At 41.1% G+C, this 23,927-nt stretch overlaps 1 protein-coding gene across 1 annotated transcript in view; it reads right to left on the bottom strand.

Moving 5' to 3' along the window:
• The window catches only part of LOC146796838 (metalloproteinase inhibitor 1-like), a 100,230-nt gene that overhangs the window by 56,246 nt on the left and 20,057 nt on the right, over window positions 1-23,927 (bottom strand). Inside the window, exon 2 of the mRNA XM_085630242.1 lies at window positions 17,428-17,516. Coding sequence (XP_085486368.1) covers window positions 17,428-17,516 — 89 coding nt within the window. The remainder of the gene's footprint in view (window positions 1-17,427; window positions 17,517-23,927) is intronic.

The following is a 23,927-nucleotide window of genomic DNA, read 5'->3' as shown; positions in this document are numbered from 1 at the left end:
TCAGAACTAGTTAGTAGCATTTGAATCCTGTTCGTAGTAATACTTTAATCTGTTTTGTATGACACCTCGTTTACATATATGCTTCATTGTGACAATTGTTAACATGTATGGTTGGACAATGTCTTTACATATCCTAATGTTTTACCAACTGTTTATTTAGAAATGCGAGTATCAAATGTAAAAGGAATGGCACATTCACTATAAACTGTCTGTATGTTGGCCCTTTTGTCCATCCTTACAGTACTGCTTGTTGAGTGTTGTACTGGCCTATTTCATTCAACAGGTTGTTGACAAACACTACTGCGGTTTTGTATGTAAAAAAAAATTTTTGTCCATAACTTGACTCTTAAATGTATTACGTTCTTTCAGCGCTGAACCTTCTGACTATTAATGGATGCTGCTCGTTATGCTTTCACTTCCTTCTGACTCTACATGCTTCCTTTCCTTCTTTTTAACTGCATTACAAAATAATCTTCGTGGAGGTTGTCAACGCCTAAACATTGTTTGTAAATATTTTACAACAGTGTGTGGGAATGTTTCTTTGAGACGCTACCTTTGTAGCGGTGTATACTTATACCTGAAATCACTATTAATCGCTTATCTAGATCTTGTTAATTTTGGATTCAATATGATCACTCCGTTGTAACATGAACTTTGTGGACCCTTTTTTATTATTTATTAAGCACGAGGCCCGTTGTCATTAACACTGGACCTTTTATCATAAGCGTTTGATTGTCACACTTACCTTACCTGTCAATACTTATAGGCGGTTGGGATATCTTATACTCATTTTCACTTTCTGTAGTAACCAAGTCTCATACACGCTTGGTCTTTTATAACTATTGGATTTTGGCCAAACTCTCTGTCAAATTTTTCAACTATTTCACTCACTTTGCCCACACCAGCATATGCTCCGTCGTTACGTCGCACATATGTGCGTGGCCAACCTTAGGCGTAATGTGTTTATTAACATACTTTAGTATCCTTTAGCCGTAAATTGCATGTGTTATCCTGGTACGCACACAGGTTTTATTCAACTCGGGCGGTATGACTTTGCACAGTGACCAGGTACTGCAAATCAAGATGCCATTGACAATTATGCTCATGGTATTTGAACCGCTAAACTTCCCAGACGATTTGTGCCGTCGTTACAAGTGTTAACAGTTTCTGAACTTTAAACCAATCTAAGATGGAGATGCTGGGGAACTGCTTGCATGGACATTTAACTTTGTTTGAATATTCAGCCCAATCACTTATTTATATACTTATGATCATACTGAATCTTAACAAATGAAGATTTGTTCGTATTGTCCGAAACATTTGGGCAAGTATTGACATATGACCAGCATCGTACACAATGTCTTACACACTCGTCAGAAACGGAACTAGTCAAAGATGGCGGGGACTGGGCCAGAAGTGGTTTGATGTATTTACGTCGCTTCCGTTTCTCGGAAGTTTGCTGAGCACGTCTCTTACTCACTCATAAATACGGGCAGCTGGTTGCAATTGGTTGATCACCGATCCTACACGACGGTGCTTCGTTACTACGTTATCGACTCCTGTGAACTGTATGACATTACGCTTCGTATGTACTCAGGTATTTGTGGGACTCAGTCGGGGCATCTTGGTTTTGGTAGTGGGCATTTGCACATGAATGGTTTTGGTCTTAGATCATGAGGGCTTACGTGCCCCTGTTACACTCTTTGCATTGGTTGTTTTAAAATTGTAGATGCGCACTAACGCACGAACTATGTATGATAATCGCCCCTTTTACTGTGGGATTCTCGTTCGAGGGGTCTGCTATGTTTGGTGACATCGTTATTTTACGATTATCACACACAATACGTCGCTGCATTCTGCAGCGTTTACATGCTGTCGTTCGTACGTATAACTGCTTGTAAATTTAGTATTACAACTTGCAGGATTGGGTGGTTTGACTGTGTTACCGTCAATACAGACATATTTCGAATATACTTACAGCTTAACATACCGGAATTTGGTGTATTTCTTGAATTCTGCTAGAGAGCGTATCCGGCTTCCTCTTCATTAGGGTTGGGGGGCAGAGCTCTGTAATCTTCTTGACTGAAAAGTGTTTTAGTGTATGTTTACTGTTAATTCATTATTATTGTTTTGGTTGGCTTATGACATTTTATATTTGTGTTCATCAGGGTTTGTTCACTGCTGGAACAAAACAGCTTTGACTACTCTGAATTACTGTTGCTTTGGATAACTTTTCATCGCCTACGCTTGTCTACCGGCAATATAACTCGGTAAGGACATCAAATATTAAGGCTGTATGTATGCCTATAGGATTTTGGGTGACTATATAAACGACTATGTGACTGCATGTGCACATTCTGCCATGCTTTGAGTTTTTATACGTTTTTATTCACTCAGATAAACGCCAACATTAATACTTAGAGTCTTATTCCTAAAAGGTTAGGAACAGTAGACTGACATAAAATAACATCTTCCTTTGCAAACTTCGGAATTTATCAATATAGATATATCTACAACGTTTCTTCTCTTTTATACGCTCTTTAGATTCTTGCATATTGGGAACTTTCCACATTGCTACAATTGAACTATCTTGCTCCACTAAGTTCGACAGCTTGATTCGTTGGTAAGCGATTTGTGCATTAGGATATATATTCTTGGTTCCTAGGTGGTATTTTCTGATCACGTGTTCATCAGTCATACTTGCACTCTGGACTATTTCTCTTTCTCCCACACTCTTTTTCTCGGTGATGATTGTTTCATGCTTCACTTTTTAAAAACTTCTTCAATTACTCTGACCTTTCCTATTCACGGTATCTCGGCTTTCGCTACGGGTAGGCTTTCGGCCCTGATGCATAAGCTGGCACTTTGGTTTAAGGTTTCTACTCTTCGCTAAAATTAGGTTCATATTTGTCTTTTCATTCAACATGTTTTTATGAATAAATCTGATGTGAATTTTTGTATGATTTTAACAGCCCTGAAGAAGCCCATGTTTGGGCGAAACGCGTTGGCTGTGGATATGACAACACCATCACAATAAAGAAGAAATTTAAAAAACTATTTAGCTCTTTGTGTATTACGATAACTTTGTAATATCACAGTATACTAGCTATTTTATTTTCGCGTTGCCTCTCATACTTTGTGTTTATCATTAATTATTCTGGTTAATGGTGTACTTACAAAGAATACGAAGATTTGGCAGGAGCTGGTAGATGTACGGAAAGTACAAAGAGCAAATTTGTATTTGAAAAGGAATAACAAATGGTATGAATCAATTTATATAGAAGAAGAAGAAGAAGAAGATTTACAAGAAGACACAGAAACACCAACTGGACAAATTGAAAAAGTGGACAAGTCAAAGGAAGAAGAAATTTATGAACATTTTAGCATACATCCTCTTCATTCAAAAGAAGTTATGGGAGACAATATTGATCTGTTTCAGATGAAGAAAGCAAAAGGAACTCCCGTGAGTGTATGGGAGGAGAGCTTGGAAGCTCGATGTTTTCCCCAGCTGTTTCCTACAGGAAAAGGAGGACGATACGATGAACGTCCAGAACAGATTCCAGCTTCTGAGTATCGGACTACAAGACTATGGGCCTCATGTAGGTAAATAAATTTTACCGTTGCTTAAATACCGAGCCGTACCGAATCGTTAAATTAGAATCGTTAAGTTATATGTAGGTAAAAATTCGGTAACAGTTACCGATTCGGTAACATTCGGTAATCACGAATCGGAATTCACCGAATCGGTAAATACCGAGGTGGTATTTAGCGATTCGGAAAATACCGAGGATACTACCACCTTCCCTTAACTAAGTAGCTAATATCATAATTATGTTATAATAGAAGGTCTCTTAGGCTTGAATAGGGGACCCCATACCTCAAAAATCAGCTCAGTGAAATCACATCACAGGAGCATCAGGAGCCGTCTCGCAGGAAGGCTCGTCTTCGGTCTGAATAATAAACATGATGTCTGTGATATGAAAAGCACCAACTGTCAGGTATTTGCAGCTGCGCGTGTGTCATGGCTAAATAGTGGGTCGAACAACCTAGAGTGGAAAACATGCATTGTGTAAAATTCCAGACTGTGTGTCACAGCATGTACAGACCAAGGTCGCTGCGCAGAGCTTGGGATGGGAACAACAGAATGCACTCGTCTGAAGGAAGTCTCGAGTCAGCAGTTTATTCAAGAAAGAACATGTAAACGCAGTGTCGTGTGCAAAGACAAAAAGATGGCTACATAACATTCAACGTGGTTATGCGAACTGAACAATGTATGTACGTATTCAGGGAGAACTCACTACACGCCCCCTTGAGCGAAGCAATATTTAATAGGCAAGAAAAGAGAGAACGCAGAGTTCAGTTTCGTCAGAGCAGAACAAGGCGTAACCAATGCAGCGCCAAAGTCCTAAAGTCCAATTAATTGCAGCATAAAATTCCAAAAAACACAATGCAAGTATAGTAAAAAACTCAAGCCGACCATCAGGAAGAGAAAAAAGAGAAATAAAAGAAATAAATGTTGCGCCAGGGTGCTGTCCAGTAGCACAGGCGCAATGGCCGACAATCCAGTTAATCCATGAATGTATAGGCAGCATATGTGGCCACGGCTTCCAACAAAAAATCGTTTGCAGGGCCACTAAAAGTCTCAGCCATCCAATTAAGTAAAGAAAAGGAACATACGTGTTCTCCAACCAACGGAGCCTCTAGCACAATCAGAGGGCACCCGGAATGTTCCTCCAAATAGCTCATGGACAAGAAGTCGTAGGCTGCCGCTGAGATGTGCCAATTACCCAGGATACCATGCGCCGCACCACACGCCATGATCCGGACACCAGAACAGGCCAACTCGTGAGACACTAAGGGCCTCATCAGTCGATCGAAATCCGGCACCGGAGACACCATGTTGGTCAAGCACAAATCCAGAGGCCATTCAAAGGGACAATCCAGGCAGTGTAATACAGGTTGTACGCAGGTGAAGTAGGAATACCTGAAGGATAATCCATAAGCCAGGCTCAAAGTCGCCAATGGCAGAGTACCATAAAAGTCAAGCATCCGATCACGAAGAAGATGCAGACGGGACAGGTGCTCGTGTGGCACAGAAGGAGCAGCCATTCCGGAGTATGAAAAGGAAAAGCAGCACACCTGCCACTAGCGCCAGAAGCAGCGGGACACCTCCAAAGATGCTCGAGAACAGTGAATGAACAAATGCAGGAATTACACCAAAAATAGGTTGGAAAGAGGTCACGAGACCCGAGCCCACATGTGTAAAAAAATGAGCCAGGCCGGTCGTGGACGAGGCATTGAAAATAGTTTGGATCAAAGAGCCGAAATGCAGGGGGAGGTCAGTATTCAGAGGCGCCTGTACCTCAGTGCGCGTATTAGCAACGTGAAGGACAAATGTTTCACGAGAGGAAGTCAAAGGCACCTCTTTGTGGGACAATAGCGCTCTATTCTGCTCAACTTGTTGAACTCTGCTTTCAAGGTTGGAATCGAAGGCCAGATGGAAACATCCAGCCGCACATGCGGGGGTGGAAGAAGAACAGTATTGCAGCAGACAACCTAATGCGAGACAGTTATGTACGGGATTCCCACTCACATCCCGCAGCAAGCTTCATTATTCAACATTATGTAAATACCGTTTGCAAGCAGAGTGAAAGGAGGTGTAATCACAGGCACTGGGATACCTCGTAGGACGCACGCCAAATTCGGGGCTTGTACATTGCATGCGCCGTGTACTTGCATGTGCCTATTGTCTCATGTATGAATCCTAGAAGAGAGAGTGCTAATGCTATTATCTATAACGGCTCAAGCCTTCTCCATGTTTGCTTGGTCAATAGCTCTCAGTCTGGAAGCCGCCTCACTGTGCGACAACTTGCAGACTTCGTTGTAAATAGCATACGCCCACCTTTTGGTTGTGCCACCCACAGGACCATTCACAAAATCATTCAATTCGGTATGCACATTGATGGAGTGGGTGGACTTCCTGATCCTGTAGATGTGCTCTGTGTCAGCTGGTGGACAGATTGGGATGTGTGTACCATCAATGCAGCCAATGGAATGGGGGAACTGTGCCATGTGAGAAATGTCTGTTTTTGTTTACTGCAGTGCAGCCTGTGTGTTGTGGAAGCTGATGTAGTGGTGCATTCTCTGCATCATGGCATCCAGGAAATTCCTGAAGGAACGGGACAGGCAACTCTGGGATACACCACCCACCGCAGCTGTCACCACCTGATAACTGCCGGATGCCAACAGATGTGGGCTGCAGAGCACCTGCACATGTGGGGGTATGGCGTGCGCCCTTCTTATTGGCTGGTCCAGGAGTGGGTGCAGGTCCCTGATTAAGGCCATGATGGTTTCGGGGTGTAGCCTGTACCTCTCATGTATCTCTGCATCAGTCAGCTGGAATAGTGTGATGCGCTGTCTGTAGATGCGTTCCTCCCGTCGCCAAACCCTCAGTCCTGCTGCCTGTAGATGTAGGCGCCTTGCAATGACGTACATAGCGGGCATGTTGTCCACGCTGTTGCATTTTGGGATTGCTTATCTGCACTGTTGATGGTTACCACCTGCTTTCAATCCGTGTTAATTACCGACTCTTATTTACCGATTTTCTTGGATTTCTTAATTACCGAGTGCTCCTACATGTCATTTTCATTTTTACCACTTCATATTTACCACTTCATATTTACCGAATCGTTAATTATGTATTCGGTAACTCTGATTCGGTATTTTGGCATTTGGTAAATATGAATCGGTATTTACCGCCTCATATTTACCGAAAAGTGGTTTTTGGACTCCTACATCTCACTTGTCTGAATACCGGTCGGTAACGGCATATTTACCGAAAATCGGCCGTTACCGACCGGTATTTGGCTACCTACATGAGGCCCTATATGCTGAAGATCCCAGATTTCGACAAAGTATACCTTATTTGTTCCATCTTTTATTTGAAAGCGACTTGTCTGCACTGTCTTATGCAGTAAATCACATTTTAAAAAGTGGAGTACATTTACAAAATGTGTCTGCTAAGGATTTTATGGAGAAAGTACAGCACCGAGATGATCATTTGGAAACACAACTGATCAATCTGATGGCTTGTCAGCGTGGGACTAATGAATATTGGTACCGACGCCATGGTGAACTAAAATGCATGTTACGGAATTTAGGAACACCAACATGGTTCGTTACCCTAAGCTGTGCCGAGTACGCTTGGGATGATTTACTGGATTTTCTACGAGAGGCCAATTCAAACATTAAAAACATCGAATACAAGACAGCAGGAGAACTGTGCTCATTGGATCCGGTTAATGTTTGCAGATATTTCAATCATAGATTTGAGGCTATGATGTCCTTCATCTGCAATAAAAAAAATCCACCTCTAGGAGAAGTAGTGGATTTCTTTTGGAGAAAAGAGTACCAGGTGCTCCTCATATTCATATGCTGTTGTGGATCAAGGATGCCCCAAAGTTTGGAACAGATGCTGATGAAGCAGTGTTATCTTACATTGAAGAATATGCAACATGTGCTATACCAAAAAGCACAGAAGAGAAAAAGTTAAAGGAGCAAGTTTTACGTTTCCAAAGTCATCGGTGTGGAAAATACTGTCGACGGAAATACAAGAGCAAAGATAAATACTACACTAAATGTCGATTTGGATTTCCTAGACCTGTTCTTTCAAATGGAAGAGTAAACAGTTTTATGTCATCTGTGAGACATACTATCACAAGAAAATCACCTAAGAATACCTACAACCTTAAAAGAAAAGAAGAATCAAAAAATATAAATGACTACAACCCAGTCATTTTATCCATGTGGAATGCTAACATGGATATACAGTATGTAGCTGACAATTCCATTGCTGTTGCTCGATATGTAACGTCTTACATTACGAAATCAGAAAAAACAGAATTGAAGGAAATGTGGGAAGAGATTTCTCACGAGAAGGCTGTCAGTAAGAAGCTGTACAGTTTCAGTTTAAAGATGTTATCGCATCGAGAAATTGGATCCTACGAATGTTCAGATAGGTTATCTTCTGCAAGTCTCTACTCGAAATCAAGAAGAATAATTTGGGCAAGTTTAGGCCTTGCAGCAATGAGAAATCGGGTACTGAAATCTGTTGGAGAAATTGAATATTTGGCCGAGAATGACCCAGAAAGTACAGATATTTTGAAATCAAACATGTTGGACACATATTATCCCAAGAGAAGTCATCATCTGGAGAACATGTGTTTCTATGAAGTGCTGCAGAACTACATTTATTCACGGAAAGCAGCAGAAGACATCAACAATGGAAAATATAAAGTCATTGGTGAGGAAGGATGTTTGGTGAAGCAAACAAAAGGAAGTTTGATAAATCACAGGAAGCTGAGTTGCGAACACTACTGACAAAAAGGAATTTTACTACTTGGCTCTTTTACAGCTGTTTAAACCATGGCGTACAGAGGATGAACTACTGGGAGAATTTCAAAGCTATGAAGATTCTTTTAATGCTTGCAAAGACAGCATACAATGCAGTACATTCTCAACTTATCTGCAAATGTTAAATGAAGAAATTGAACAGGAAACTACAATTGCAGCTGAAGTAGCTAGAGACAGTTCTCAGGACAGCCAAAGTTCAGGAACACTCAGTCAAGATCCCCTAGGACAACCAATCGTTGAAAATGAAGCATCAATAGCCATGAATGAAGTGGAAACGGCTATGAATCAAGCTCAAGAAGAATTTATAGACTTACAAAATTTGGAAACACAACTGAACGAAGAGCAGCAACAAATTTATGAAGAGATCAGAAGCAAAATTGATCACGGATTTCAACATGAAAAAAAAGAGTGCTCATGCACATCATTTCATCCAATCAGGATGTATGTAAGCGGACAAGCTGGAACTGGAAAAAGTTTCTTAATAAAAGTCATCAGAAGCTACCTACAGCAAAAAACGGATTCTACTTTGTCTTGTGTGGTTACTGCTCCAACTGGGTTAGCAGCCTATAACATAAAAGGAATCACTTACATCGTTTGCTAATGTTACCAGTGGAGCATGAGAACAAAATACAATACAACAAGCTAACTGGAGAAGCATGCTTGGAAGTTTCAAGAGTATTGAAGAAGATGCAAGTTCTCATTATTGATGAGGTGAGCATGGTATCAAACTTAATGCTTGCCTTTGTGCATTTAAGAATGCAGCACATTCTAAGGACAGACTATGACGTGTTATTTGGTGGAAAACATGTCATAGTTTTTGGGGATCTTCTACAGCTTACTCCAGTTAAAGGACAACCAGTGTTTAATACTGTGACACATGAAGACACAAAGAAGTCATTGGGAAGCATCGGTAATGCAAATATTTGGTCCTTCTTTGAGTACAAGGAACTTACTACTAATATGAGGCAAGCAAACGATGAAGAATATGGAAGTATTCTGAAAGATATCAGAATTGGACTACTCATTGAAGCTGGCACGAAAGTATTACAGAGTCGGCTGCTACATAATTTTATTCCAAAGGAAGAAATAGTTGCAGAGAAGATATACAAGAACATTGCAGAAAAGAAAAGTGTCATCTGCTTAATGCCAACTCTACGTGAATGCTCAATATTCAATGAGGAGCTTTTAAAATTGGAAAAGGAAGATATCAGGAAATTGGAAGCAGTGGACAAAATTGAGGATGGAAGAATTACTATCACATTAACAGGCACACTGAAAAATAAATTGGATTCACTAGAGAAGAACATTTCCAAAACTGCTGGATTAGAAAAAAATCTATATGTTTGCATGAACTGTAGAGTATTTTTGAGGAGAAATTTGGATGTTGAAAAAGGTTTAGTTAATGGAGCTATGGGAAGAGTTGTGGGTTTTATTAATTATCAGAAAAAAGATGGAATTGAATGTTTAAAAATAAAATTTGATCAGATAGAAGAAGTTAAAGACATTTGTCGTTGTTCAGTTCGTTTCATGCTTGTGAAAGACTTGTATGTACGTAGGAAGCAGTTTCCGTTTTCGCTAGCATATGCTGTAACTATTCACAAGTCTCAAGGATTGACTGTAGATTGTGCATTTGTGAACATTGGTTCAACTGTGTTCAAAGAAGGTATGGCATATGTTGCTTTGTCATGAGTGAAAACATTATCAGGTTTATTCATGATAGACTTTGATGATTCAAAAGTTAGTGCTGATACAAATTGTGTAAAGGAGTATAATAGATTAAGAAGAAGCTATGCTCCTCATTTAGGTCAGTATCCTGTGTTGGAGAAACGTGTAGTTTCTCGTAAAAGGAGAAATGAGAATATCTGTAATGAAGATGTAGAGAGGAGGAAAAAAAGAGGAGTGATGTAATTGCAAGCAAAAATAAAAAGGAAAATGAAGAAGAGGTTGTAGGATGTCATTTTGAAAATAGCTCTGGTGTCAACTGCTACGCTAATGTAGTGCTGAATGTTGCATTTTATCTGGAAAGTTTGCAAGAGCAGATAATAGTAAATCAGGGAAAAAGATTCTGTTCTGAGTTGAGTCTCCTTTTTCAAAAGCTGAGTAATGATACAACTCAAATAGAAAGTGCTACTGAAATTAGAAAACTTTTAGATGTATGTTCAGGACGAACACAGTTTTCTCAAAATGTACAGCAAGACGCACAGGAATTCTTGATCTATTTTCTTCAGGTACTGGAAGAAGAAGGGGTTCCCATTGAAAATGTATTTGGTCTCTCTTATAAATGGGAACATAGTTGTGAAAACTGTTTCAAGACATGTGGCTCTAATGTTGATTCTGAAAGGTTTATTTATTTAACATTGCCAGAAAGTAAAACAGTCAAGGATGATGTCATCAGTGATGTCATCAGTGATGTCATTTGAGATGTCATCAGTGATGTCATGAGTGATGTCAGTGACCATGTCATGAGTGATGTAATATGTGACGTCATCAGTAGTGCATTGCGGGCGCGCGAGTTATAGTTAGCTGAACTAACTATAACGAGGAAATTTCATTGGTTTTTTACGAGTGAAATGTCCAGCTAACTATAACATGTGTGAAACCTTTGGTTTTTTCACTGAATTTCTAAGGTTTTTTAAATGCTAATTCCTAACTATAACGTGTGTGAAACCTATGGTTTTTTCAGTGAATATATAATATATATATATATATATATATATATATATATATACAATGAGAACTCCACTGCACAACGGCTGCAATTTCTGAAAAATGGAGCACGGACCACAACTTAGTGCACAGAATCTGGTTTATTTTCCCCAAGCTTTATCGGCCATTAGGCATTTCGACTCCGGAGATCCTTGATCACATGACACGTAAGTAAGTCACCTGACTGTTTTTGTACCATTTTTTTCCCACCATTTTTTCAAAGCAGTGTTAAAGTGACAGTGCAATTTGATTAAATAAATACGTATTTATATACAACAGTGTTCAAAACCAGTCAGGCTGCACATTTCATGCGCACTGTACACAGTATACATAGTAATGTGTCCTTCAACATTCAGAAAATGTAGTGGTTTAAATACCCATTTGGCCATTGACTGGATATTTTGTCAGTTTGTTGGTATCAGTGCCTGTTCACGGTCTATGTGCAAATTAAGTGCAAATTACATAAATACAAAAATAGATCTTAAAATCCAGTAAAATCTCCATGGGAGGATGCGATCTCTACAATCAATGCTTTACACCAGGCAGTACTCTGTACCGAAACCCAAGGATAGTGGATGATGGTGAATGAGATGAACAATACATAAATGCAATAACAAACACAAAACTTGTGTGTTTCATATATTCATGGTTCCGTCCATCTGATCATTGGAGCAGAATTTAATTATTTACAGGCAACCAATCTGGACTCCTCTAGGAAAGGTAAGAAGTCAAATCCGGAACCACAAGATTAATGTCATTTTTGAATGCAGAATATGTTTTAGTAGATTTTATCAAGAGAATAATCATGCCTTTAAATGATACACTTGCTACTCCAAAAGATTTAATTTAACTGCTCGAATTGCAGAGATTTTTCCAATCATTTCATTAGAATTATTTAGATTTTGACCTTCCATTGCCTGATGGTTATTTAAGATTACTACAGGATCAGGAAAGGGTAGAGTATATGTGTATTTTAGTAAGGAGTCTTTCCTATTCAATTTTGGAACAGCAGGGCTATCTATTGCCCGGGACGCATTTAAACCCACCTTGTAGGGTGAATTATCACTGACATTGCTAAGGTTAGAAAAATAAGGAAAATAATTTAAGAAATGCAAGAAATATAAAATACCGAATTTTGTCACAGGTTCACCTCAGAGTAAAAAAGGGCTGGTAGTGAAAGGTCCTTCTTATGATGGCCCCTACCCTGCCAGCCTATCTAAGGAAGCGTTCTGTCAACAGGGCCAACAGGGCACCTACGAATAAAAACGTAAGGTCTGCCCATCAATAAATGAGGCAGGCGGACCTAGGACCTGGTGGACAGGGGACTCTGCCATGTTTGACCCATTGCTGTATGCTTTGGTGAGTGGAAGCACATGGCCATCAAGACATTGAAAAGGTGAGTGGCAGCAAAACTGACATTTTAATTAATTGACTGACCCAAAGCCCTCCTATGCAGGTATATATGTATGTGTTCTTTAGGTCTTGCTTGTCAAGAGCTTTATATAACTTGAAAGCCTCAGGACACACATTAATTAGTAATTTTAACTGTCATTTACATTTTGCTTCCACCCATCTCACCATAAAGTGTGGAGGAAGCAGTGACTTTACCCATTGGCTCTTGTCAGTCACTTTGAGTAACACTATTTCTCCTTGTCACTTGCACACATTTGTGTACATTCACCTTAAAGAAATGCGTCATTTTTCATTTGCTTTGTTCTCCCTAATTTGGCAGGGTATGCCCAGACGTGGGTCCCTTGCTCACTTTGCCACTGAATGCAAGCTAGCCTGACTAATGAAGGGTGTTACCCAGAAACCAGTCCCAGGATGCTTGTTTTCAGTTCAGGGAAGACCTGGCTTGGCAGTTCGGGCTGGACTATTCCCATGAAGCACAGGATCAAGACTGATTTGCATATAGCTGGGTCTGAACTGAGGTGACAAAGTGAGCTAAAGAATGATGATGGATTCAACCCAGATCTGTGACTGGGGGTGAGTGTCTGAAAAGTTTCAGCGCTCCGTCCATCATCTCCTTGTGTTTGCTTTTTTCGTCCTAAGTTGGCTGGGTATGCCCAGACGTGGGTCCCTTAGTCACTTTGCCACTGGATGCAAGCTAGCCTGGCTGATGAAGGGTGTTACCCAGAAACTGATCCCAGGATGCTTGTTTCCGGTTCAGGGAAGACCTGGCTTGGCAGTTCGGGCTGGACTGTCCCCATGAGGCACAGGGTCAAGACGGATGTGCATATAGCTGGGTCTAAACTGAGGTGGCGAAGTGAACTAAAGAATGATGATTTATTCAACCCAGATCTGTGACTGGTGGTGTGTCTGAAAAGTTTCAGCACTCCGTCCATCATCTCCTTGTGTTTCCCAATTCTTCATTATGCCAATGTTTTTTTCCTTTCTATTTTCTAGCCATACTTTGAATTCTGTTGTCATCCATGTTTGTTTAAACTATGCCTTCACATTAATGTAATGCAAACCATTACCATCTTTACTTTTAACCTATAAGAACCATATATTTCTCTGACATCCATTAAAGCTAAAGCGACTTTCTAACCCTATTCTAACTATGCCTGCCTGATCAGTGGTTTCTCTACTTTTCTTCTCACATATAAGAAACTGTTTTTTTGTTATTTAAAATTTGTATACAAAGCATTTGACTGCCATGTATTTTAGTCCCTTTGTGCCACCAGGGTACTTGCTACATTATATGCACTCCATACAGACTTATTTTTCAGTATTTTCTTTACAGTTAACTTACCTGCTCTACTATGGCCATATTGGAACAATAGATCAAAAATGGCAACCATGCATCACACTGCATGTGTATGCAACATTAATGTCCCATGTATGTGCATTGTGTCTACACAGTCATGTGCATTGGTATCCAACTCAGAATGAGTTTTCTTTATTAGAAACCCATTGCAAGATCGCCAGCCAAGAGCGCACATGCATCTAGCGATTGGTAAAATTATTTCCAATGCCAATAGCTCAGCCTTTTAAAGCAAAGATGTTTTCGCTTTGCTAAATCCTGTTTTATTATATGCTGATAATGACAGAAGAAAAGGACCTTGATGTAGTGCTTTGAATCCAAATGTTCCACTCTAAAATAAGGGACTGATTTAAATGTTTGCTGTTTTTTTTACTGCCCATGAGCACCAGCAAACCCTTTAAGGAGGTAAGTTTTTTTGCCATTGGACAAAGTTCCAACACATTTACAGGAACCTCCTTGACAGTGGTTCCTGTGAATTCTACAAGCATCTGTCGGCCTGAAGGGCATTTTAAGGTCGGCAGTCAAGACCTCCGCCAGGGTGATGGAGTATTTTACTTCATTCCCAGCCCGATTGCCAAAACGTGAATTGGGCACTAAGTTTTCCATTCTATGTGTACCCCAGTTAAATACAGGGCTTCTTTTTTCTAACTCTAAGATGTTTAGCAAGATATTTTCTGCAACAAGGACTTGCCAGCCGCTTACACACATGTATCATGCTTTAGAATGGCCACACTTGACTCCATCTGGGTTTCGATCGCTCACTTCCATTCCGTGCAGGAATTCACGGCAACTCCTTCGCCAACAAGTGATCCAGTCATTCTTACATGTAAAGTGGCACTCTTGCAGTGCCTCCGACCAGTAAACCAGTTGATCGGGAAGGAAGACAACTTTGAACCAGTAAGAAAAATATGGTGGACCGCGGACCACCATTATATGATCGATGAGAGAGTAGACCACTTCCTGGATAAATTGGTACAAGACTGCAATGATCCATTGACTGCAATGGCATGAAAAAATACAGTTGATGACCTAAGAGAAAACCTAGTCATGAAGAAAATCCAAGGGCCAAACAACGCCACAACAAAACCCAACAAACACAAGCAAATCATAGTGAAAATAAAATGTAAATTAAATAGCCTTCTGCGTAGATGCACCTATGATGACACCAAATACACATCTCTCTGAGATTACTCGCAAGGAGTACAGGAAAGGAATATGTGTCAGGAAAGGGTAGAGTATATGTGTATTTTAGTAAGGAGTCTTTCCTATTCAATTTTGGAACAGCAGGGCTATCTATTGCCCGGGACGCATTTAAACCCACCTTGCAGGGTGAATTATCACTGACATTGCTAAGGTTAGAAAAATAAGGAAAATAATTTAAGAAATGCAAGAAATATAAAATACCGAATTTTGTCACAGGTTCACCTCAGAGTAAAAAAGGGCTGGTAGTGAAAGGTCCTTCTTATGAACCTATGTGTACCCCAGTTAAATACAGGGCTTCTTTTTTCTAACTCTAAGATGTTTAGCAAGATATTTTCTGCAACAAGGACTTGCCAGCCGCTTACACACATGTATCATGCTTTAGAATGGCCACACTTGACTCCATCTGGGTTTCGATCGCTCACTTCCATTCCGTGCAGGAATTCACGGCAACTCCTTCGCCAACAAGTGATCCAGTAATTCTTACATGTAAAGTGGCACTCTTGCAGTGCCTCCGACCAGTAAACCAGTTGATCGGGAAGGAAGACAACTTTGAACCAGTAAGAAAAATATGGTGGACCGCGGACCACCATTATATGATCGATGAGAGAGTAGACCACTTCCTGGATAAATTGGTACAAGACTGCAATGATCCATTGACTGCAATGGCATGAAAAAATACAGTTGATGACCTAAGAGAAAACCTAGTCATGAAGAAAATCCAAGGGCCAAACAACGCCACAACAAAACCCAACAAACACAAGCAAATCATAGTGAAAATAAAATGTAAATTAAATAGCCTTCTGCGTAGATGCACCTATGATGACACCAAATACACATCTCTCTGAGATTACTCGCAAGGAGTACAGGAAAGGAATATTCCCCCTCCGGAGGTTGACAGAAGACCACTTCTGGACAACTGTTCATGAAATTACAAAAATCAAAAGATCAAAGGAGGTCAACTGTAAATAACATTGCCCCTGCCGAGTGGGAGGTTCACATTGAAACACTCTACGTAGAGCCCACCAGTAACAACCGGATTGGTGTCCACAGCTGTAGCCATGTCAACTTTCACACAGGACAGGAGCCCACATATTTACATGGCTAGATAAAGCACAATCAGCCTGTTTCTGCAGAGTGTTGCATCTTACCAACTCAACCTCTCATGCCTTATGGGATTTAACCTGTCATCTCAACACTGGATCTTGAAAGCAAGATGTATAGCCTACTGTCTAAAAACTAAAAACGCCAGAGACTCTACATTAAAGAGCGGCATTTGGTCCCTGATAAACAACCCTTGATCCATTAGGAGTACATTTCTAACCCACTGTATGGATGCAATTGAAGCCCATGAAATCTGGTCAAGCTCGTTACCCACGGGTGTGGCTTCAAATCTGTTAACCAAACAAGCAAAGAACTTGTCAGCTGAACATGGTGCGCTAGCCATGAAAAATCTTTACCGAGGGCAGCTGCGCGTCAAAACTTTATGATCGTGAATACCTACCACACTATTTAACATCTCCGCTGAAGCTTTCAGTGAAACACCATTTAATGAGACTACGCTTTGGTCTAATCCCTCTGAAGGCGTATAAGTATGGCCAGAAGAAACTTTCATTCACGTCATATGTATATGTAAGATCCTGCATCCCTGCAAATCTTTGGGCTGCGTCCCGACTAGCACATCCTTAATGTACGGATTTGCCAAGAGGCACTTGAGGAGTGCATGAAGGGTGACTCTGCCTAGTTGTCTGCCTGTTATGTGAAATTCATGTCACAATAAAATCTATGCTTCCTATTGAAGATCATTCAGAATTTTAGCCATGCCAGACATTAACTTTTATCAGAAAATGGACATTGTTTTTAATACCTTTTTGCAAGAATTGCAAAGATTGTAAGTAATTGTGCAATAAAATCTATCTATCTATCTATCTATCTATCTATCTATCTATCTATCTATCTATCTATCTATCTATCTATCTATCTATCTATCTATCTATCTATCTATCTATCTATCTATCTATCTATCTATCTATCTATCTATCTATCTATCTATCTATCTATCTATCTATCTATCTATCTATCTATCTATCTATCTATCTTCAAATGTATCCAAGTGGGAGATTAGTGAAGACACTCACATTAAAGTTAACAGTGGTGTTTGGCTTTGGAATCAGCTATGTGACTGCTACTGGTCCCCGGCTCAATGAACAGGGAAATGGTCTGAGATACAAACGCTGCTGTTCGTTTGTTATCCCTCTCCTAATCAAATCCATACTGTCAAAAAAATGGCGATGCCCTTCACTCAAGCTTTGAATTCTGAGAAACAGAAAAAAACATATTACCTTTGTGATTTGAAGTTTATAGCCCTTCACCTCATCCGTAGGGCTGGCTCCAGTCTTCTGGGAGAGTTCCAAGAATTTAACTTGGAGAACTGTCAGACAAAAAAAGAGACAATCAGCCCCCAATTACCATCCCTCAATCTATTAAGCAAGGAAGTGTAACCATCCCAAGGAAGATATATATTACTACCTGAAAGGAAGAAAAAAAGATGATAATTTCATCTAGCTTTCTGGCTTTGTTCTATACTGACTTTGGGAAGAATTACTAGAACCTGGCCTGATTATAATGAAGCTTAAAAGAAACCAGAAGTTCCAAGAGGGGTTCTCCTAAAGGGGTCAACAGTCCTCTTTATCTAGTCCAGCATCATGAAGAATCACTGTGATAAGTATTCTAGAATGTTATCTTGTTTGCTGACGCCATCTTGGAGTTTGAGATGTATTGTGCCATCGTTTACCGATGGCCAGCTTTCAAATTCTCTCCCTTTGATCATGTGAAATTTTAAAACACTGGAAGATGACTGTATGCAACTTGCATGCTTCTCAAAAATTGTTGTAGTAGGAGATGTGTTTTGAAATAGATCCAGGAAAGCTAGATTCTTGCCAGGTGTTAAGGTAATGTTAAATATTGTATATGATAGCCTTCTTTTGAGTTTGGTGGACAGGGTACTTTATTTACAGTCAAGCAAACCATCATGTTTCTGGTAGCAGAGCACATGCTGCCTTTGCCAGCAGAAAACTTGGATTGATGGTCTCATGAATGGGTTATGAAGGATGAATGATCTGACTTACGTTTTTCCTGTTAGGGACTTCCAGGAAAAGCCTGGCGATCCTGCACAGAAAAAGGCCAAATGACCAGCAAACCCTGAGAAACAAACCTCTATTTCCCCCCTTTGGAATTTCGCTTTTGAAAAACAAGTGCTACAGAGGGGTCGAACTGTAGGGCATAAGGTGACTGATGAATAGGTAAGAAAACACAGCATTTTGCTGTGAACATGTATATATGATTTCTTTTTAATTCATTTTTTATTATTTGGTCTCAACATTAAACTTGAACTTGTTGCACATCGACATAAGCCAAAGGCCACCAAAGGCTGCCTCTGGATTCCCAAATCTTGTATTTCTGGAGGGAGGATAGACAGCAATGAGGCATCCTTCATGATGAGATATCACCGCAGTCAGAGATCTCCATCTCCCCCCTCCGTGTATGGAGTATCGCTATCTGTTTTGTAATTCCCCCTGGTATAACCTCTCAGTTAAGACAAGACACAGAAGCCAAGGGGGATGTTATAGCTTCCTTCTTTCTAGACATTAATTATGTGCCTGCTCATCTCCATGCATCAGTGGCGGAGAGCAGATCTACACTTGTCCATGTTTCCACATCAAGTAACATGTCCAAGACACCAGGCAACGCCAGTGCCCTCTAGAACATTGCTATAGAGCATGTCACCAAGACTAGAGCCAGGTCCATAAAGTTCCACAGATTTTTATACTTTTTTGTGTGCGATTTACCGGGCTCAGTAGCCAGAGGACAGAGGGGCAGATTTACAAGCCCCTTGTGCCACTTTTGCGTCATTTTTAAAATGGGAAACGTGCTGCAAAAGTGGCGCAAGGGGCTTGTAAATCTGCCCTAGAGTGTTTAGGGATCAATGGCTGTAATATCGGTTAGGGTTTATGGTATTTATTCCCTATATATAGACAACTCTGCACAGTAACAGACCATGTGGAGGAAATCTGTCTCCGCTATTGTACAGTGTGGTCAGTAATTTGTTGCACTCTGATACATTTGACCTTTGTGTTTTGGGGTCAAATCTGCATAAAGTATGTAATTAAATTTCATGGTCAAATATGTATAAAGTAACCCTGGGCATAGTTTGCGTAGTAGCGCTACGCGAGATACGTTTAGCGCTACGCAAACTGCGTAGTGCGCTGTTCGGGATGATTGCACAGTGCCGGATGCTTGTCCTCACTGTGCAATCATTGAAAACGGCATCTCGCACAGTGCGAGCTGTCGTTTTCTGCCGTTCAAGTAGATTTTTACTCCAGCGGCAGCTTTCTCAATGCGGACTGGTAGCTTCTCATTGCGAGCGGTCGTGAGCATACATAACCACTCACAACCCGCGTTGAGAATCTCGCCGGGAGGTTTATTTTCCACGCTCGCGATCGCCAACTTGATGTTGCTGATCGCGAACGAGGAAAAAGTCTCGCCAGGGTGTCATTTTGCTCGCTTGCGGTCGCCAACTTGACGTAGAGGACCGCGAGCATGCAAAATATGCCAACTACGCTACTCTACACGTTTTTGGACTGTGCTACGTGCAATTTGCGTAGCGTGAAGTAGCACAAACTACGCAAACCACGCAAGCGTAGTGTAGTTGGCCGCCCAGGGTTAGCATAAAGTAAGTCATTAAATTGCATGAATTTTAGTCTTGCATTTCTGGAGACTGTTTAGACAATTCCTAAACCCTTCCCTAATTTGACTTCTGTGACCTCCAAATCCCGGTGGCCCAACCCCTATGTTGCAGATGGGGCATCGAGATGTCTCCCCTCTGCAATATTGCTGTATTGAGCACTGTAATGGCTTTGCTGTGGTTCCTGTGTGTGACAAATACACTGAGACCTGTATAGAACATTGGTTCCTTAAGCACAGTATTGCAATTTAGCTGTAAGTGGATCTGCCGTTCTCTGTGTAGACGGAAGCTACTTGGACCAATATCATATTGTTTTTTCGATTCCTCAAAGTGGAACCATGGTCCCTCGGTAAACAGGTCTCCCCAGCTGTTTGTCTCTGCCTACCACTATGGTCTTGTGTTGTGATGGTGTGTGTGTTGAAAGCTGTTAGGGAGTGTCCACAGTGGAATCTCTGGTGCATGTGGAGTCCTCCTACACCGTGGTTGGATATATGTGTCCCAGTTCCATTTCGCTACTGCATGAGTGCATTGCTGGGAATGTCAGCCCTCCCCATGTCAAAAGTCATTGCAGAATGTCAGAGCCATCTAATCATGTCAGGATGTCATCTCATTCCTGATTTTAGGTATCAGCTATCCAGTGCATCAGTCACTGAAACAGGACTGCAGCATAATACAGCTCGTTGACAGGGGCGCCAAGTCCCCCCTCCGCGAGTGGTAGGTAGAGTCTTGGTCATACCCTACATCTGGCAGTGCAAAAAATTAATTTTGTCGCAGTTCCCTGAAAAATGGTTGTCAGATTACCACTGGCAGAGCTGTGAAAAAATATAACAGATGAGGAAGAATGGGCTACTTGGAGGTACCGCCTCTACCCAATGGTGACAGAGGCGGGAGCACCAGAAGGGAGTTGAGCATCGCACTGTCACCACCGCTCTGCCCCGATTACCATTGAGTAGGTCGCACTCTTTGTGGTACCTACCACATATTTAAATGTATCAAAGAGGTTTGAGCTGGAATAAGCATGATTTCCCTCAGTTCATAGGAAGGCCTGATAGTTCTCCAAACTCATTCATAGAGGCCATCAAGAGTAGTAAATTGTGGTGTTCACTGTGGAGGCACACTAGAGTATGGTCGACATGCAGTGCCATCGATTCACAACTTACAGACCCCATCCAGATTCAAGCCCCGTAGCAGGCATGCTAGGGGCTCCATTGCCACAGCAGGAACAAGTGGCAAGTGCCAGCAACCCTCTATATTCCCTCTTCAATAGAGATATTGTCAGAGACCACTTACCCTGTGCGGATCTGTGCCAACGACTGCCTATAGAGGAGAAAAATCCAACCGCTGGCTTACCCCTTTTCTGCAGAGTACCTGCATCAGGAAAGGCCAGCTTAGCGTATCAAAGGCCTTATCTGTGTCTAAGGAGAGCACCCAGTGGTCTTGTCTCTCCACCTTGGCTTAGTCTATGAACATGAAGAGCCTCCATAAGTTAAACAAGCATTTGCAATGCAACTGGTCTCGCCTTTGGGACCTTACAAATTTTTAGCAAAGCAGCATATTATCTTGGGTGCTAGAACATTTACTGTTGTTTAATGTGTACGTTTATGTATTTTTGTGCAGAAATAAAAGGTATTGGAGTGCTGAACATGAGCACCGGTTACATTACACAAAAAAAGTAGGGAATATAGAACTGCATTGTACTTATTTCAAGTGTTATTTTTGTATAACTGGTAGTGTGAATTAGCATATTTGGAAGTGTCACACTTGTGTTGTTTGAATGTGTGCATTTAGGCTGGTTGGTTAGGGCTATTGTACTTGATGGGGGGGTAGCATTGTTTTTGCATGCTCCTCCTGCGCCGGAAATGCACACGTTCCGGCCACTGGATGTCAACTTCAATCTAAGGGCAGCAGTGGATGTCGGGGAAACTGTGAATAAAGTTTCAGAAAAGAAAAAAAAAACAAGCATTGGCATGGCCAAAAGGTCTCGCCTTTGGGACCTTATAAGTGTTTAGCCATGGAGTTGATGTTGCACCAAGGATATTGTGCTGCATAACTAAATACTTATAAAGTCCCAAAGGCGAAACCTATTGGCTATGCCAATGCTTGTTGGTTCTGGCGGTAGGAGGCAATGGGTTGTTTTGGGAGAAGCAGTTGAGTGTTGACTGGAAGAGCATGAATCTTAAGTCCAAATATTAAGTACATTCTGGTGGGTCAAAAATGAGGATTTACAATTCAATGCTCACCATGGGTTAAAAGTGGCTTAGATTACAGCTCAGCGACTTTAAAATCCAGTATAAAGTATGCGATGTCCTTTGCCTGCTAAAATGCTAGAATGGACATTGAAATGCAGAATCAGTCACTAAGACAAGGAGTGTTACAGAAAAGCACTATCACTGGAACAGAAGCTGTGGCACCTCTTTACTTGCTTAAGAATGTGTGTCATATTACTAAAGAAACTTTTCAAATCATTAAAGTAGACTTGCCTCATTAACACATTAAACACAGCCAAAAAGTAGCATGCGCTGTTGCTAAATTCATGTGCAATCTTTAATATACGTATATATTTAGGCATATGAAATCTAGCTCTGTTGAGGGTTTCAACAAACAAAACTATATGTACATCTGACTGCAAATTCACCAGGAACTAAGCTAAACAATAAAAAGTATAAGAATACATACTCGGCTAGAATGTGGTAAAAACATTGGGGCATATCAGCAAGGGTCGGAGTTAAAATTATCGCCTCTTTAGCGTCCGTTTTCGGACGAAAAGTGGCGATAATTTTCCATGCTTCTTCACCCTTTCCCTTAACGCCCAGCTTTGCATCTCTAATGAGATGCAAAGTGGGCGTTCCTCCCCAGAATAACGGGAGAAATGTCGCTAAGCGACATTTCTCCTATTATCAAGCCTCACGCAAAGAAGCATAGCGACAAAAAAAGTAGCGATAACCTCTGTTATCACTACTTTCCTTACGCCTGCTTTGAACCTGACTTAGCCATGATATCCTATCGAAGGTGGATTTCATGGCTAAGTATGTGTTGCCCTATCAGCAAGCTTTCGCCAAAAGTTGTGCGATTATTGCTGGATTTCCAGCGATAATCGCACAGTTGGCAACTTGCGCTCTGAATTTTATCGCTTTGGAGATAAGTGTTGCTGATAGCATGCTATCTCCGCGATAAAATTCAGAGCTGGCTGGCAATAATTATCCTCGCGCTAAGTGCGCTTAGCGATAATTATCGCCGGCCCTTGCTGATATGCCCCATTAACTTTTAAATTATGTTTTGTGGGTGGAGGGCTGATGAAAAAAGGCAGTGTATTAAAAATGAATGCAGCATTATAGCTTGCGATTTGCGATAATGGCCAACTATGTGGATATTTACCCCCGCACAACTCAAAGGCATGACCCATTTTATAAGAGCATGAAAACAACTACACGAGGCATCACAGTGAGAACAGCCTCTAAAACAAACAGCATTGTCGAGCCTATGGAAATCGAGGCCCTTCCGCAAGGAAGATGCCACAGCCTGCTTTGGTAACTGCAGGCGATGATGCTGGATAAACAGTGAGCAGCAACGCCTGTTGCCGGCCTATTAAATTACAGGGAAAAAGTGCTGGGTTCATCTTGCTCCTGCTCCCGGGAGACCCGCATCGGACAGCTCGAAGTTAATAGGACTTGGAATCACTAATGCAAGTGCTCAAAGAAGGATTAAGTTCAAAGACTGGCCCATCATAAAATTAAAAAAAGACTAATTCTGAAAACGAACGCCGTACCATCAGCGCACATTCTAGCTTTACCAGAGTTAAGGGCTGACACACCTGCTATGATGCAACCACAGCCAGGAAACTGAAACCGAGTGCGCCTCCTCTGCGCAGCGAACAAACAAAGCAAACAGGCTGGCTGTGGTGAGTCCGAAGACTCTGCTTCAAATCACCATAAGATGCCACGTGTTTTACAACGGAACATCCTTCATTCGAAATGTAGATAGCGAACTATGGGAGACCTTCAAAAGACGCACTGTCACTCTGCTTCTGCCAAGTCCTGAAAAGCTAGAATCCCAATTTGTATTAATTCTCACTACCTATCTAAAGCCAGTGGAAATTAA

Source organism: Triturus cristatus, chromosome 10, assembly GCF_964204655.1.
Source record: "Triturus cristatus chromosome 10, aTriCri1.1, whole genome shotgun sequence".
Classification (NCBI taxonomy): Eukaryota; Metazoa; Chordata; class Amphibia; order Caudata; family Salamandridae; genus Triturus; species Triturus cristatus.
The sequence above is the reverse complement of the archived record's forward strand: the minus strand, read 5'-3'. Positions and strand labels throughout refer to the sequence as shown.